This window comes from Tachysurus vachellii, chromosome 16 (genome assembly GCF_030014155.1).
Source record: "Tachysurus vachellii isolate PV-2020 chromosome 16, HZAU_Pvac_v1, whole genome shotgun sequence".
NCBI lineage: Eukaryota > Metazoa > Chordata > Actinopteri > Siluriformes > Bagridae > Tachysurus > Tachysurus vachellii.
The window spans coordinates 4,039,206-4,057,019 of NC_083475.1; the positions used below are offsets into that span (position 1 = coordinate 4,039,206).

The 17,814-nt window shown below is 42.5% G+C and overlaps 2 protein-coding genes across 2 annotated transcripts in view; both read right to left on the reverse strand.

Annotated features, from left to right (window-relative positions):
* Window positions 1–7,332: 7,332 nt before the first annotated feature.
* On the reverse strand, window positions 7,333–10,207 carry LOC132859444 (uncharacterized protein K02A2.6). Its single transcript, XM_060890190.1, has one exon. The coding sequence runs from the start codon at window positions 10,150–10,152 to the stop codon at window positions 7,333–7,335; it is 2,820 nt and encodes a 939-aa protein (XP_060746173.1). The 5' UTR covers window positions 10,153–10,207.
* Window positions 10,208–11,381: 1,174 nt separating this feature from the next.
* Window positions 11,382–17,814, reverse strand: part of LOC132859445 (nuclear factor 7, ovary-like) — a 16,124-nt gene continuing 9,691 nt past the window's right edge. The window contains exon 8 of the mRNA XM_060890191.1: window positions 11,382–11,411. Within this exon, the coding sequence (XP_060746174.1) occupies window positions 11,382–11,411 (30 nt within the window). The remainder of the gene's footprint in view (window positions 11,412–17,814) is intronic.

Genomic DNA, 17,814 nt, shown 5'->3' on the forward strand with positions numbered 1-17,814 from the left:
TCTCCGTGACTAAATCCAAGTTGTACATCCAAGTCTTCGACTGCTAAAACAGGAGACACATCTGCTATTTTGGCATTACGTCTCAAAGTAACCAGTTTATTGGACGGGTTAATAACCTTAACCGGCTAATAACCTTAACCGGCACCCATCTGTCACCTGGTAGTGTGGCTATAACACGCCCAACAAGAACACCCTTCTTGTGAGTTTGAGCCTTAGGTGGTTCGACCAGCACAGCACTACCCACAGAAACAGAAGAACTGGCCGGGAGCCTTCCCCACACAAGGTGCTCTTGACGAGGTAGAAGTGTGACAGCTTGAGCAAGCTTAGCGGTACCGATGATGGCTGGGATGCTACTGCCCTCCCATCTGTCATGCCCATATAACATACTCAAGAACCGCTGAATCTCTGGTTCTCCTGTAGAATTCGGCTGACTCATGACATGCCAATAGCTTTACGACTGCTTAAATTGGGTAAGGATGTATTTGATAACGTTAGTACCGACGATTAACTGATCCTTTTGTCCTGGTACAACAAGAGTTGGTACAACAACTGAGTGGTCATATACATGCATTTTTAGCTGATAGATACACTTGGGCCTGACCCGAACGCCACCACAACCGACAAGTAAAATGTCAGCATGGGGCTGATCAGACTCAAGGGTCCCACATGCGTCTAGCAGCTTGTACTCCATTTCCTCGCTAATGGTACATGCCATAGAGCCAGTGTCCAATAGGCCCTGGCATATGACTGCATCATTAACCAACACCTCTGTATAAAATAAACTGTCAGCTTTTTCCAACTTTTCTGAAACAAAACAATGCTGCTACTTGACTCAACCTGACAATGACTACTATAAATGACCATCGGATCATCTTCACTAGCGAGAGGCTGACTGTTAGCACTCACACCGCCCTCCCCCCAATGTGAGTGATCTAGTTTCCCTGGTTGTCACTGGCCTGGGCCACATCTTGCCCAGCGGCCCTGTGACACTGCTTACGTTGATGCCCAAACTCTAAACAATTAAGACATCTCTTTTCCCTCATGCAGTGTGAGCGGGTTGAGTGAGATCTGTCTCCACATACTGCACATGGGGAAGCCCGATGCCACGGTGACATTTGAGGCTTAATTTCCGGAACAGGTAAGGTTGTGCGCTCGAGCACCCTTTCTAACATCTTCAACACATGCTCCAAAGTGACCAATTCCGCAGATTCGTTTGTCTTAGGATGTGGGCTTGCAGTACACACTGCAGAGGTTACACCCACACCTTCACTTCCTACTGTTACCTGGGTGCTGACAGGTCCTTTAATAATGGCGGCCTGATTTACTGCAGCTTTATATGCAGAAGGGAGCGGCTTCCGAGACCTAAAGTTCCTTTCATGCTCATCAATGGCCTCTTGGACCTCCTCGGCAGACCATTTGCTTATGGGCTTACACCTAAAGACACTAGCAAGATCAGAATCAGGGCAGTTCCGGATAAACATCATTACAATCTCCGAACTCATATTCTCCATCTTACCACCGCATCTTTTCAGGTGAACATCTGCTAGCTCGGCTGCTTCATTCAACCTAACCCAATAGTCAACAGGGCACTCATTGAGTTTTGGCTGTGTCGCATAAAAATCAGCTAACGGCTGGCATGATCCAGGGCTCTCGCTAAAATAGCGTCGCAATACCTCGTAGACGACTTCGGGACAGAGTACTGTAGCCGAGCTGCTTTTTAACTTAACTTTTACAATACTCTTTGCCCTACCACAAAGGTAACTAAGTATCTCTTCCACGCTGTCTGCCTTGCTGCAGCACTTTTTGGACAAATATACTTCCATCTGTTCAATCCACTCCAGGATGGTGCACTTATCACTACCATCCCCTCTGAACATTTGTGGGTCTTTGATGTCAGTTTTGACTATGACGTTCAGCTTAGACAGATCGAGATTCGGTGACAAAGGCATTGTCATTGATGGACGCTGCTCAGGCGATGGAACAGGATCAGGTAATATTGAGGCTTGGTTTGTCAACAACCGCGTAACTATAGAATCACCTATTTGGCTTCCTAGCTCACCAATGAGATCATGTAGTTGCTGTGTAACATTGTCATGACCAGCACCGCCAGGGGTAGAAGACCTCGTTTGGTTAACCTCAGCGTGAAACGGAAACGAAGCAATGGCAGAATCATAGACCAACATGCACGGTTTACCAACTTTAGACTCATCAACTCCAAGAACGCCTCGACCCCTGCCAATGCTGGGCATCACAAAACTTACATTAAACCCTCCTTCAGCCATAATACCAATGGTGAGTAGTTACAATGGGAAACATACACACAAAAAAAAATTATCTTCACAGTTATCATACGCTTTAAGTCAAACTAAGGCGAAAGCGAGAAACAAATGGATAGGAAGTCCGATACTGGTGTGGTGAAGTGAGAGTTCAGTTACTGCTAGTGTCCAGATACCGCTACCAAAATGTCAATGATGAAGATACTTCGGCTGTCAATTTCTGCGTTGTGATTCCACGTCGTTAAACCCCAGCGACCAGCTGCAGCAGATCTAGTGCATCCGGGTCATGGCACCAAATTTATGTAGCGTGTCTGGGATGGACACCTTCACCCACAAGAACCACACAAGCACTCGGCGATGAAATTTGGCACTTTTAATCTGTTAATAGAGAGAAATCATCGGAACAAATGGGTTAGCAGCTCCTCCCACTCTGGTACACACAGAATTGTTTATAGGGAGGACCGCAGACTGCATGCGTCCACCAGCCTCGTGCAGTGAGACTCAATCAAACAAATAAAAAAAACATGTGAATAAAGAAATAATAATAATAATTACAACATATAGACTTCCTGTTTAAATTTTTTATACTAAACAATATGCTCCCAAACACTACATTTGTGTATATTGCATTGAAATAAACATATCTTTACTTTAAACAAAACAATTACAACCCATTCTTAAACCCAGTGTTTGTACACATTACATTCAAAATTAAATAATGTGCTCAGCATATTATACATGGTCATGTGCAAGCCACACAATGTGCATCACACTCAGCACAAATAATCAAATTATATTCTTACCCTTTTATAACACTTTACATAAAACATTCGTCAACTATCAACCAACTCTTGTTTCTACTATAAAACAAAACATAACAGATAGTGTACCTGTTAATAGAGAGAAATCATCGGAACAAACGGGTTAGCAGCTCCTCCCACTCTGGTACACACTGAAATTAGCATACAATGCTAATTAGTTAGCGCCACAAACTACTGACTTACTCAAAATCACACATTAAACAGTACATCTTTGTTGCAGCTAACACTATTGAATGCTGAAACAATTCAATCACACTAATCCAGTGATTAATATACATTCAAGCAAAAACATCAGCATACCAGAATTGTTTATAGGGAGGACCACAGACTGCATGCGTCCACCAGCCTCGTGCAGTGAGACTGAAGCCTACGCATATCACACGTCAAGAACCCCCAGGTGCGCCCCGTTGATGACACTCCCTCCCCAAACAAATACTCAAAAAAAAGGTTCCTCAAACTTTTAGATAAAACAATTAAACAAAAGTGTTTAGAAATGTTTGTTAGATTAAATAAAAATGATGAAACCAAAATTTTGTGAAGTACATCACTTCACCTCGAATATACAAAGTGTAACATTAATATAAAAAAAAAATTAATTTGAGAAAAGTGGGGAAAAAAAGGAAAAAAAAAATAAAATAAAAAAAAGAGCTTCAATACAGAAACATATAAATAAGAGAAAAGAAAATTCAAAACAAAAACCCAGTCAAGGCACTATTTATACCAGTTACAACAGCAACACAATACATCTGTATTGTGTTGCTGTGTCTCGCTCTGCTCACTCACAGTCACACACACAACAGCTCTCTGTCTCTCCCTCAGTCACTCGGGTTCGCGGGTATTTTCCGTTAACATTTAGGGTTTCTTCAGCTTTTTACTTCGGGTTGTAACGTTAATAATACGTACTTGCTAACCAGTAGAGTTCTGGTAAACGTGGGTTCGTTCAGACGTGGTGCTTGCTTGGTAGAATGCGACTCGCATTGCGTCTCTGCCTGTCGGAGATTTTTTTTCTTTTTTAAACCTTCAGCTGTCTCTAACCAGTAACCAGACACTGAGTGTCTGACACGTTTTTGCTGTATTTCATAAAAACTTAAAGGTAGTAAGCTAGTGTTATAAATATTACAAATTAATTATTACCGATTAAAACCCCGCCCATTTCAAGACAAGCCCCGCCTACTTCCTGGTTAGGCCCCACCCACTCCGAGTCAGAACCAGAATCAGAATCTTTGCCTTACAAGTCAGTGCACAATTGGGTTTTTGGACTGTTGGGGGCGCTAGAGGGCTTTTTTTTAAAAAATGGCTGTTTTTAGTGATTTTTCCGTTCACTAAAACGGAAAAATCCGTTCCGTGGAGAGAGATGATTCGCTGTGGCGACCCCTGAAGGGAAAAGCCGAAAGAAGAAGAAGAAGATTGTCTATGAGACTCCAGAGAATATTACTGCACTGGATTGGTCTTGATCAGGGGAAAAACCTCGGACTAGTTAGCAAAAGTAGGTTTCGGATAAAATGCGCGATAGCGAAAAAATTTAATGCCAGAAATGAAATTGGAGATATAAGTTTTTTAAGTCATGAGCCAAGAATTCCAATGATATAAAGCACTTGAGATTTGGACATATGGGTTTTAGGGGTTTAGGGGTTATGGGGACAAACACGTTTGCTGAAGCGCCCCAAATTGTCCGATTCCGCTGAGATTTTGGCCCTGAGTAACTGTGACCAGTACTACCATCTGACCAAGTTTGAGCTCTCTAGGCCTTACGGTTTGGGCTGCACGACCGTTTCTGGGGCGGAATAGAGTGTCTGTGTGTGTGTGTGCGTGTGTGAGTGTGTGTGTGTGTGTGTGTGTGTGTATGTGTCTCTGTGCATCTGTGTGTGTGTGTGTGTGTGTGTGCATGTCTGTGTGTCTGTGTGTGTTTGAGAGTGTGTGTGTGTATGTGGGTAAATGTGTGTGTCAGTGTGTGTGTGTGTGTTCCTCGTATGTGAAAACATACTTGACAATAAAGTGTGTGTGTGTGAGTGTGTGTGTGAGTGTGTCTGTGTGAGTGTGTGTGTGTGTGTGTGTGTGTGAGTGTGAGTGTGTGTGTGAGAGTGTGTGTGTGTGCGAGTGTGTGTGAGAGTGTGTGTGTGTAAATGTGTGTGTAAATGTGTGTGTATGTGAAACATACTTGACAATAAAGTGTGTGTATGTGTGTGAGTGTGTTTATGAGTGTGTGTGTGAGTGTGAGTGTGAGTGTGTGTGCGAGTGTGTGTGTGTGTATGTGATTGTGTGTGTGAGTGTGTGTGTCTGAGTGTCTGTGTGTGTGTGTGTAAATGTGTGTGTAAGTGTGTGTGTTCCTCGTCTGTGTGAGTGTGTGTGTCTGTGTGAGTGTGTGTCTGTGTGTGTGTGAGTGTGTGTGTGAGTGTGTGTGTGTGTCTGTGTGTGTCTGTGTTTCTGTGTGTGTGTCTGTGTGAGTGTGTGTGAGTGTGAGTGTGTATCTGTGTGTGTGTGTGAGCGTGAGTGTGTGTGTGAGTGTCTGTGTGTGTCTGTGTGTGTGTGTCTGTGTGTGAGTGAGTATGTGTGTGCGAGTGTGAGTATGTGTGCGAGTGTGAGTAAGTGTGTGTAAGTGTGTGTGTAAATGTGTGTGTAAGGTGTGTGTGTGTCCCTCATAAAGACCTTTCTGATTCTGATTCTGATTCTGATTTTGCAAGAATTTTGCCTAAACATACTTGGCAATAAAGACCTTTCTGATTCCGATTCTGATTCTAATGTTGCAAGAATTTTGCCTCCAGGCCTTACGATTCAGCACAAAATTGGGTTTTTGGACTATTGGTGGCGCTAGACGGTTTGAGCTAGACACACCAAAGTTGCTACAGTAACTTCTAAGACTGGCCTCTACATGTGTGCCAAATTTCATAACTTTCCTACGTACGGTTCTATGGGCTGCCATTGACTTCAATGGCGGAAGACGGAATAATAATAATAATTAAAGCTGCAAGCAGCATTTCCCGGGTTCAAGCATTTAAGGCCTTTGGATTGACATGACAATATATGTAAGCTAGTGTTATAATTATTACAAATGAATTATTACCGGTTAAAGCCCCGCCCAGTTCAAGACAAGCCCCTACTTCCGGGTTAGGCCCCACCCACTCCGAGTCAGAACCAGAATCAGAATCTTTGCCTTACAAGTCAGCACAAAATTGGGTTTTTGGACTGTTGGGGGCGCTAGAGAGCTTTTTTTAAAAAATGGCTGTTTTTAGTGATTTTTCCGTTATAGCGGCACGAAGTGGCCAATCGCCACGGTTTTTGAACTGTGACCTCAGTTTAACCTCTTTCACATGTGTCCCAAGTTTGGTGTTGATAGCTCATTTACTTCTTGTTATTGACATTTTATTAAAACTGGCTCCTCACAGTCCAAACATTTTGGGGCCCCTTAAGGACCCTGAAGCAAAATTTCGACTTTTTTTTGAAAATTATTGTTTTTGAGACTCCAGAGAATATTACTGCCCTGGATTGGTCTCGATCAGGCGAAAAACCTAGGACTAGTTAGCAAAAGTAGGTTTCGGATAAAATGCGCGATAGCAAAAAAATTTAATGGCAGAAATGAAATTGGAGATATACGTTTTTTAAGTCATGAGCGAAGGATTCCAATGATATAAAGCACTTGAGATTTGAACATATGGGTTTTAGGGGTTTAGGGGTTATGGGGTTTAGGGGTTATGGGGACAAACACGTTTGCTGAAGCGCCCCAAATTGTCCGATTCCGCTGAGATTTTGGCCCTGAGTAACTGTGACCAGTACTACCATCTGACCAAGTGTTGTGTACTTTAGGAGACTATCCGAAGTATTCAATAGATTCATGGGACACACACGGACTTAACGTGACTGTTCTTTATTCACACGTGCAGAGAGAAATCACCGGAACATGTACAACCGGAAACACATGCAAGAAGTGCATTCTGGGAAATGTAGTTAATTAACAGCGTTAACCACATACACAACATTTCCTCCCCTCTTACTCTTTGAGGTATAACACAAAGATTACAGATTAAACTGTACCACTTAAATTATAAAATTTCCTATTATCAACATATCTATGAACATAAACTTTTTTATTTTTTATTTTTTTTGTGAACATCGAGTCTTTATGTTGAGTCCTGTTATCCAATAACAACACTTTAACCTGGGAATGAGGGTAGACTACCTTAGACCCTAGCTTACCCTTAGGGGATTATTCTGCCCCGAAGCAATAAGGGTAGCCCTAACTAAGTGTAATCCGATAAATGTCGAGGTGGACGTCGCTCCCTTACTGGATACCGACGTCCTATTTGGTTTCCATTTTCTGCCGATGAAGATAATGGTTTGTTAGCAAAAGAATCATTTGAGGTCATCGTAGGCTCCTTTGTGGAGACTAATGAAGTTGGAGAAGTTTCATCAGTGGCATCCGTGACCTCAGGAACATCTGTAATGGTGCTGGCTCCACCAAGCAACTGATCAGTATGTCTCCTCCAGGAAAGATTCTCAGCAGTCTTGACCTTGTATGACACTGGACCCGTCTGGGCCTCCACAGTAACCAGAACCCATTTCAGACCACTGCCATAGTTCCGAGCAAGCACTGATGAGCCTGTTGCAAAGATTCTGTCCTTGGCTCGCATATTCCGTCGCTGTACTTGATGCTCTTGTTGCCGTTGAACAGTTTCTTTGAGTGTAGCTGGTTTAATCAGCTCAAAGCTTGTCCTGAGCTCTCTTTTGAACAACAAATACGCTGGGGAAACTTTGGTGGTTGCATGCGAAGTACTACGATAGAAGAGCAAGAAGCTGTGCAGTCGTTGATGAAATGTGCCCTGCCCGAGCGACGCTTTCAAAGCATGTTTCATGGTTTGGACAAATCTTTCTGCTAACCCATTTGTTGCAGGATGGTAGGGTGATGACGTGATATGTTGCACACCATTTGCCAGTAGAAATGTGGCCATCTCATGAGATGTAAATTGAGGGCCGTTATCTGAGACAAGTTGCACTGGTGACCCAAATCTACTGAAAATTTCTCCCAGTTTCTCAATTGTCTTTTCAGCTGAAGTAGATTTCATAATGGCCACCTCCGGCCACTTACTGTGTGCATCCATGACTACCAACAGCATTTTGTCCTCGACTGGGCCTGCAAAATCAATATGAATGCGATGCCATGGTTTTTCAGGATATTCCCATGGGTGCAGCGGTGCCAGTTGTGGTGTGTTACGTATGCGCTGGCATGAGGTACAGGTCCTAGCTTTTTCCTCAATTTGGCCATCTACTCCTGGCCACCAGAAGTAACTCCTTGCAATTTCCTTCATGCGGACCATCCCACAGTGTCCCACATGCAGCTGTTTTAGCACTGGCTTGCGTAAAGCCGGGGGGATAACCACTCTCCTCCCCCACAACAAGCATCCTGACTGCACTGAAAGTTCATGACGTCGAGAGATGTAAGGTTTTAGCTCCAGATCATCGCTCTCCTCTTTGCCCGTCATGACAATATCCACGACACTTGACAGGACAGGGTCGTTTCGTGTGCCCCTGTGCACTTGCGCGGCTGTTATAGGGGCCCGTTCCACCTGGCTGAAATAGAAAATTTTAGCCACCTTTGCTTCCTTTACCTTGTCAGCGAGAGGCAACCTGGATAGACCGTCTGCATTACCGTGCAATTCCGACTTTCGGTACTTGATGTCGTAGGTGTGAGCTGATAACAACAAAGCCCACCTTTGCATCCTACTTGCAGCAAGAGCAGGAATGCCATGGTGTGGACCAAATATTGCAGTGAGTGGGCGATGATCAGTCAGCAGCGTGAATTTCCTTCCAAAAATATACTGATAAAACTTACGCACTCCAAACACAATGCTCAGTGCCTCTCGTTCAATCTGAGCATAGTTAGCTTCTGCTTTGCTCAGACTCCTGGAAGCAAACGCGATTGGCCTCTCTTGACCATTGGGCATGATGTGGGACAAGACAGCTCCCACACCATACGGGGAAGCATCGCAGGCCAGCTGAATAGGAAGAGCAGGGTCGAAATGAGTGAGTGCGTTTGACCTTAGAAGTGTCTCCTTCGCTTTCTTGAATGACTCCTGGCATTCAGTGTTCCACTTCCAATTATTTTCATGGCATAACAATTTGTGCAGAGGTTTCAGCAGCGTAGCAATATGTGGAATGAAACGGCCATAATAGTTCAGTAAGCCGAGGAAAGACCGTAACTGGCTGACATTTTTGGGTACTGGTGCATCCACAATGGCCTTAACCTTGGATGGGGACGTATGCAGACCAGCGGCATCAATGACATGGCCTAAGTATTCGACTGCAACCTGGAAAAATTCACATTTATCCTTGCGCACTCTTAATCCGTATTCTTTCAGCCTCGCAAGGGTAGCATCCAGGTGTCGTAAGTGCGACTCTTCATCCGTGCCAGTCACTAGAATGTCATCTAGATAACACACAACTCCTGGAAGCCCCACTAGAATCTGATCCATCGCTCGCTGAAAAATGGATGGAGCTGAAGTAATTCCGAATGGCAAACGTTTGTACCGAAATAGTCCTTTGTGTGTATTAATGGTAAGGAGTTCTCTGGACTGTTCCTCAACATGCATCTGTAGGTATGCTTGGTTGAGGTCGATTTTGCTAAATCTTTGTCCTCCTGTCAACCCCGCAAAGAGGTCATTAATGTGAGGCAAGGGGTATTGTTCTGCTGACAACACTGGATTTACAGTAACTTTAAAATCCCCACAGATCCTTATGCCTCCATCCTTCTTTATAACTGGAACAATAGGCGTTGCCCACTTACTCACATTGACTGGTTCCAGCACTCCATTCTTCACAAGATCATTCAAGCTTGCCTCTACCTTGGGTTTGAGTGCATATGGCAGGGGCCGGGACTTTAAAAACCTTGGCTGGCTTCCCTGTTCCACAGTCAATTTTACTGTGATTCCTTCCATGCTGCCTAACTCCTGTTTGAAAACTTCACTGTGTTTTTCAAGGACACCTTTGAGGTCCAGGGTTTTAGGTGTCATCATGTGTATGGCCTGCCAGTCCACCTTTAGTTGCTCCAGCCAGGAACGTCCCATCAACGAGGGGTAATCACCTGCAACCACATACAATGGCAGTTTTTTTGTTTGTCCCTTCAACTCCACTGTTACTTGAGTGAGTCCTTTCATGGTCACTGATTCAAGTTTTAAGGACAACGTCAGGTGGTTTAAGTGGCAGGTGTCTGAGTATTTCACTGTATACTGCATCTGACACCAGCGATACAGCCGCACCAGTGTCGATTTCCATTTTCACTGGCTGTCCTTCCAGCAGTGCAGTGACTTTATAAGCCTTAGTTCCACCTGCTACCGTGAGCACATGCAAAGGCAATTCCTCATCAGAGGTGTCTGTACACTCCTTATTTTCCTGTCCAACTGTAAATATGCACTTCTATTCTTTCTTTCTGAAAACTGGTTTCTGATGCATTTTTTTCTTTTCCGTTTTATTTTTACATGCCCTCTCAATGTGTCCCTTTTTCTTACAGCTGCGGCACTCCATATCCTTAAACCAGAATGAAACAGGTGAATGTCCAGTCTTACCACAGCGGAAACATGGGCCTTTAATTTCAGTTTGTTTTTCTGTCTCCATCTTGTACACTTTACTGTTTGAGCTCAATTGCTGGGCTTCTTTAGCAGCCAATTCCATAGACACACTTAGCTCAATTGCTCTTTGTAGTGTCAGGTTGCTCTCAGTTAACAGTCTCTGTTAGCAGTAGACTGTTTTAATTAGCAGTTAATTAGTAGAATAGTATGCTCTCGCAGCGTAGTCCACATACTAATCTGTCTCGAAGTGTATCATTAAGCACATCACCAAATTCACAGTGTTCGGCTAATTTTTTTAGCACTGCCACAAACACTGCTACAGATTCCCCTTCCAGCTGCTGTCGTCTGTGAAACCGAAATCGCTCTGCAATTACTAAGGGCTTTGGAGAGAAATGTGTTTTAAGAGTGTTCACTATTTGCTCATACGTTTTCTCTCCGGGTTTCTCTGGATGCAGGAGGTTGCGCAGTAGTGTGTATGTCTTTGGACCCATTACACTTAAAAATGTGGGTACAACTTTCTCTTCATCAATAGCATTAGCTGCTACAAAGTACTCAAATCTTTCTGTGTAAGAGCACCACTGTTCACTGCTTTCCTCAAAAGAACCCAAATTTCCAAATACTGATGCCATTTTGCCCGTTCTCTGTCGTTTAACAATCAATTCAGTCACTTATCTGAATCGTTGTCTTTCCTCCCCGCTTAGCAGCCAAAGTGAACCAGCAGGAAGCTGTTATTCGCGCTTTTCCGCGTCCATTTCCGCCTATGCAAAACACACACGGGATAACAAGATCCTCGTCGCCACTTTTGTTGTGTACTTTAGGAGACTATCCAAAGTATTCAATAGATTCATGGGACACACACGGACTTAACGTGACTGTTCTTTATTCACACGTGCAGAGAGAAATCACCGGAACATGTACAACCGGAAACACATGCAAGAAGTGCATTCTGGGAAATGTAGTTAATTAACAGCGTTAACCACATACACAACACCAAGTTTGAGCTCTCTAGGCCTTACGGTTTGGGCTGCACGACCGTTTCTGGGGCGGAATAGAGTGTCTGTGTGTGTGTGTGCGTGTGTGAGTGTGTGTGTGTGTGTATGTGTCTCTGTGCATCTGTGTGTGTGTGTGTGTGTGTGTGTGTGTGCATGTCTGTGTGTCTGTGTGAGTGTGTGTGTGAGTGTGTGTGTGAGTGTGAGTGTGTGAGTGTCTGTGTGAGTGTGAGTGTGTGTGTCTGTGTGTGTTTGAGAGTGTGTGTGTGTATGTGGGTAAATGTGTGTGTTCCTCGTATGTGAAAACATACTTGACAATAAAGTGTGTGTGTGTGTGAGTGTGTGTGTGAGTGTGTCTGTGTGAGTGTGTGTGTGTGTGTGTGTGTGTGTGTGTGTGAGTGTGTGTGTGAGAGTGTGTGTGAGAGTGTGTGTGTGTAAATGTGTGTGTAAATGTGTATGTATGTGAAACATACTTGACAATAAAGTGTGTGTGTGTGTGTGTGTGTTTGTGAGTGTGTGTGTGTGTGAGTGTGAGTGTGTGTGCGAGTGTGTGTGAGAGTGTGTGTGTGTATGTGATTGTGTGTGTGAGTGTGTGTGTCTGAGTGTCTGTGTGTGTGTGTGTAAATGTGTGTGTAAGTGTGTGTGTTCCTCGTCTGTGTGAGTGTGTGTGTCTGTGTGAGTGTGAGTGTCTGTGTGTGTGTGAGTGTGTGTGAGTGTGTGTGTGAGTGTCTGTGTGTGTCTGTGTTTCTGTGTGTGTGTCTGTGTGAGTGTGTGTGTGTGTGTGTGAGAGTGTGTGTGTGTGAGTGTGAGTGTGTGTGTCTGTGTGAGTGTGTGTGAGTGTCTGTGTGTGTCTGTGTGTGTGTGTCTGTGTGTGAGAGTGTGTGTGCGTGAGTATGTGTGTGTGAGTGTGAGTAAGTGTGTGTAAGTGTGTGTGTAAATGTGTGTGTAAGGTGTGTGTGTGTCCCTCATAAAGACCTTTCTGATTCTGATTCTGATTCTGATTTTGCAAGAATTTTGCCTAAACATACTTGGCAATAAAGACCTTTCTGATTCCGATTCTGATTCTAATGTTGCAAGAATTTTGCCTCCAGGCCTTACGATTCAGCACAAAATTGGGTTTTTGGACTATTGGTGGCGCTAGACGGTTTGAGCTAGACACACCAAAGTTGCTACAGTAACTTCTAAGACTGGCCTCTACATGTGTGCCAAATTTCATAACTTTCCTACGTACGGTTCTATGGGCTGCCATTGACTTCAATGGCGGAAGACGGAATAATAATAATAATTAAAGCTGCAAGCAGCATTTCCCGGGTTCAAGCATTTAAGGCCTTTGGATTGACATGACAATATATGTAAGCTAGTGTTATAATTATTACAAATGAATTATTACCGGTTAAAGTTCAAGACAAGCCCCGCCTACTTCCGGGTTAGGCCCCACCCACTCCGAGTCAGAACCAGAATCAGAATCTTTGCCTTACAAGTCAGCACAAAATTGGGTTTTTGGACTGTTGGGGGCGCTAGAGAGCTTTTTTTTTTTTTAAATGTCTGTTTTTAGTGATTTTTCTGTTATAGCGCCACGAAGTGGCCAATCGCCACGATTTTTGACCTGTGACCTCAGTTTGACCTCTTTCACGTTTGTCCCAAGTTTGGTGTTGATAGCTCATTTAATTCTTGAGTTATTGACATTTTAGTAAAACTGGCTCCTCACAGTCCAAACGTTTTGGGGCCCCTTAAGGACCCTGAATCAAAATTTTGACTTTTTTTTCCGAGAATTATTGTCTTTGAGACTCCTGAGAATATTACTGCACTGGATTGGTCTTGATCAGGCGAAAAACCTAGGACTAGTTAGTAAAAGAAGGTTTTGGATAAAATGCGTGATAGCGAAAAAATTTAATGGCATAGATGAAATCGGAGATATACGTTTTTTAAGTCATGAGCCAAGGATTCCAATGATATAAAGCACTTGAGATTTGGACATAGGGGTTTTAGGGGTTTAGGGGTTATGGGGACAAACACGTTTTGGGGCGCTGAAGCGCCCCAAATTGTCCGATTCCGCTGAAACTTTGGCCCTGAGTAACTGTGACCAGTACTACCATCTGACCAAGTTTGAGCTCTCTAGGCCTTACGGTTTGGGCTGCACGACCGTTTCTAGGGTGGAATAATAATAATAATAATAATAATAATAATAATAATAATAATAATAATAATAATTAAAGCTGCAAGCAGCATTTCCCGGGTTCAAGCGTTTAAGGCCTTTGGATTGACATGACAATATATGTCATGTCATGCTACATATGTTATGCTACAGAGGGTGCCACAACATATGTCATGTGAAGTACTCACCCGTCCAGTTTTCCCTAAAATAAACAAAGTCATATCCATTAGAGATGAGCCGGATACTTGGCTGAAACGAGTATCCAGTACGGATAAAGCACTTCTGCCGAGTACGAGTATTATACGAGTAATACGAGTCAATATCTGTGCTCCGATTGAATGAAAATCATCATTGGCTAGCTGATTGTGTCAGCGTTCTGTGATAGGCTAGTCACAGCACCCCTCCCCTACAGTGATAGGCTAGTCACAGTGCCCCTCCCCTACAGTGATAGGCTAGTCACAGTGCCCCTCCCCTACACACATACAGATGTATTGTGTTGCTGTGTCTCGCTCTGCTCACTCACAGTCACACACAGAACAGCTCTCTGTCTCTCCCTCAGTCACTCGGGTTCGCGGGTCTTTTCCGTTAACGTTTAGGGTTTCTTCAGCTTTTTACTTCGGGTTGTAACGTTAATAATACGTACTTACTAACCAGTAGAGTTCTGGTAAACGTGGGTCCGTTCAGACGTGCTGCTTGCTTGGTAGAATGCGACTCGCATTGCGTCTCTGCCTGTCAGAGATTTTTTTTTTTAAACCTTCAGCTGTCTCTAACCAGTAACCAGACACTGTGTGTCTGACACGTTTTTGCTGTATTTCATAAAAACATAAAGGTAGTAAGCTAGTGTTATAAATATTACAAATTAATTATTACCGGTTAAAGCCCAGCCCATTTCAAGACAAACCCCACCTACTTCCGGGTTAGGCCCCACTCCGAGAATCAGAATCAGAATCTTTGCCTTACAAGTCAGTACAAAATTGGGTTTTTGGACTGTTTTTTTTTTAAATGGCTGTTCTTAGTGATTTTTCCATTATAGCACCACCAATTGGCCAATCGCCGCGGTTTTTGAACAGTGACCTCAGTTTGACGTCTTTCATATGTGTCCCAGGTTTGGTGTTGATAGCTCATTTAATTCTTGAGTTATTGACATTTTAGTAAAACTGGCTCCTCACAGTCCAAACGTTTTGGAGCCCCTTAAGGACCCTGAATCAAAATTTCGACTTTATTTCAAACATTATTGACATTGAGACTCCAGAGAATATTACTGCACTGGATTGGTCTCGATCAGGCGAAAAATCTAGGACTAGTTAGCAAAAGTAGGTTTCGGACAAAATGCGCTATAGCGAAAAAATTTAATGGCAGAAATGAAATCGGAGATATGCGTTTTTTAAGTCATGAGCCAAGGATTCCACTGATATAAAGCACTTGAGATTTGGACATACGGTTTAGGAGTTATGGGCACAAACGCGTTGAGGGGTGCTGAAGCGCCCCAAATTGTCCGATTTTGCTGAAACCTTGGCCCTGAGTAACTGTGACCAGTACTACCATCTGACCAAGTTTGAGCTCTCTAGGCCTTACGGTTTGGGCTGCACGACCGTTTCTATGGCGGAATAATAATAATAATAATTAAAGCTGCAAGCAGCATTTCCCGGGTTCAAGCGTTTAAGGCCTTTGGATTGACATGACAATATATGTCATGTCATGCTACATATGTCATGCTACAGAGGGTGCCACAACATATACACTTGATATGAAGTGCATTTGATTCGAAGTGCACTTGATTTTAAGTGCACTTGACTTTAAGTGCACTTGTGCATTTGAATTTAAGTCAAGATATCTATCTATCATCTATCTATCTATCTATCTATCTATCTATCTATCTATCTATCTATCTATCTATCTCTGAGCATTTCTATCTATCTATCTATCTATCTATCTATCTATCTATCTATCTAACTATCTATCTATCGATCTATGACAATTTCTATCTATCTATCTATCTATCTATCTATCTATCTATCTATCTATCTATCTATGAGTGGCTCTGAACCAGCACTCAAACTGCCTCTTGATATGAAGTGCACTTGATTCGAAGTGCACTTAATTTTAAGTGCACTTGATATGAAGTGCACTCGATTTGAAGTGCACTTGATTTTAAGTGCATTTGATATGAAGTGCACTTGATTTTAAGTGCACTTGATTTTAAGTCAAGATATCTATTTATCTATCTATCTATCTATCTATCTATCTATCTATCTATCTATCTATCTATCTATGAGTGGCTCTGAACCAGCACTCAAACTGCCTCTTGATATGAAGTGCACTTGATTCGAAGTGCACTTGATTTTAAGTGCACTTGATAGGAAGTGCACTTGATTCGAAGTGCACTTGGTTTTAAGTGCACTTGATATGAGGTGCACTTGATTTTAAGTGCATTTGATATGAAGGGCACTTATTATGAAGTGCACTTGATTTTAAGTCAAGATATCTATCTATCTATCTATCTATCTATCTATCTATCTATCTATGAGTGGCTCTGAACCAGCACTCAAACTGCCTCTTGATATGAAGTGCACTTGATTCAAAGTGCACTTGATTTTAAGTGCACTTGATATGAAGTGTACTTGACTCGAAGTGCACTTGATTTTAGATAGATAGATAGATAGATAGATAGATAGATAGATAGATAGATAGATAGAAATTGCCATAGATAGATAGATAGATAGATAGATAGATAGATAGATAGATAGATAGATAGATAGATAGATAGAAATTGCCATAGATAGATAGACAGATAGATAGATAGATAGATAGATAGATAGATAGATAGATAGATAGATAGATAGATAGGAATGCTCAGAGATAGATAGATAGATAGATAGATAGATAGATAGATAGATAGATAGGAATGCTGAGATAGATAGATAGATAGATAGATAGATAGATAGATAGATAGATAGATAGATAGATAGATAGTCTGACACGTTTTTGCTGTATTTCATAAAAACATAAAGGTAGTAAGCTAATGTTATAAATATTACAAATTAATTATTACCGGTTAAAGCCCCGCCCATTTCAAGACAAGCCCCGCCTACTTCCGGGTTAGGCCACACCCACTCAGAGAATCGGAATCAGAATCTTTGCCTTACAAATTGGGTTTTTAGACTGTTGGGGGCGCTAGAGAGCTTTTTTTTTTTTAAATGTCTGTTTTTAGTGATTTTTCTGTTATAGTGCCACGAAGTGGCCAATCGCCACGATTTTTGACCTGTGACCTCAGTTTGACCTCTTTCACGTTTGTCCCAAGTTTGGTGTTGATAGCTCATTTAATTCTTGAGTTATTGACATTTTAGTAAAACTGGCTCCTCACAGTCCAAACGTTTTGGGGCCCCTTAAGGACCCTGAATCAAAATTTTGACTTTTTTTCGAGAATTATTGTCTTTGAGACTCCAGAGAATATTACTGCACTGGATTGGTCTTGATCAGGCGAAAAACCTAGGACTAGTTAGCAAAAGTAGGTTTTGGATAAAATGCGCGATAGCGAAAAAATTTAATGGCAGAAATGAAATCGGAGATATACGTTTTTTAAGTCATGAGCCAAGGATTCCAATGATATAAAGCACTTGAGATTTGGACATAGGGGTTTTAGGGGTTTGGGGGTTTTGGGGACAAAAACGTTTTGGGGCGCTGAAGCGCCCCAAATTGTCCGATTCCGCTGAGATTTTGGCCCTGAGTAACTGCGACCAGTACTACCATCTGACTAAGTTTGAGCTCTCTAGGCCTTACGGTTTGGGCTGCACGACCGTTTCTATGGCGGAATAATAATAATAATAATAATAATAATAAAAATCCTAACAAAAACAATAGGTTTCCAGCACTTCACGCTTGAACACTAATAAAAATCAGAACAAATACAATAGTGTTCCAGCGCTTCGCGCTTGAACCCTAATAATAATAATAATAATAATAATAATAATAAAAATCCTAACAAAAACAATATGTTTCCAGCGCTTCGCGCTTGAA

Bases quoted from the DNA above. Each gene is read 5' to 3' on its own strand.
- LOC132859444 (XM_060890190.1), bottom strand. From the start codon at position 10,152: ATGGGACGTTCCTGGCTGGAGCAACTAAAGGTGGACTGGCAGGCCATA.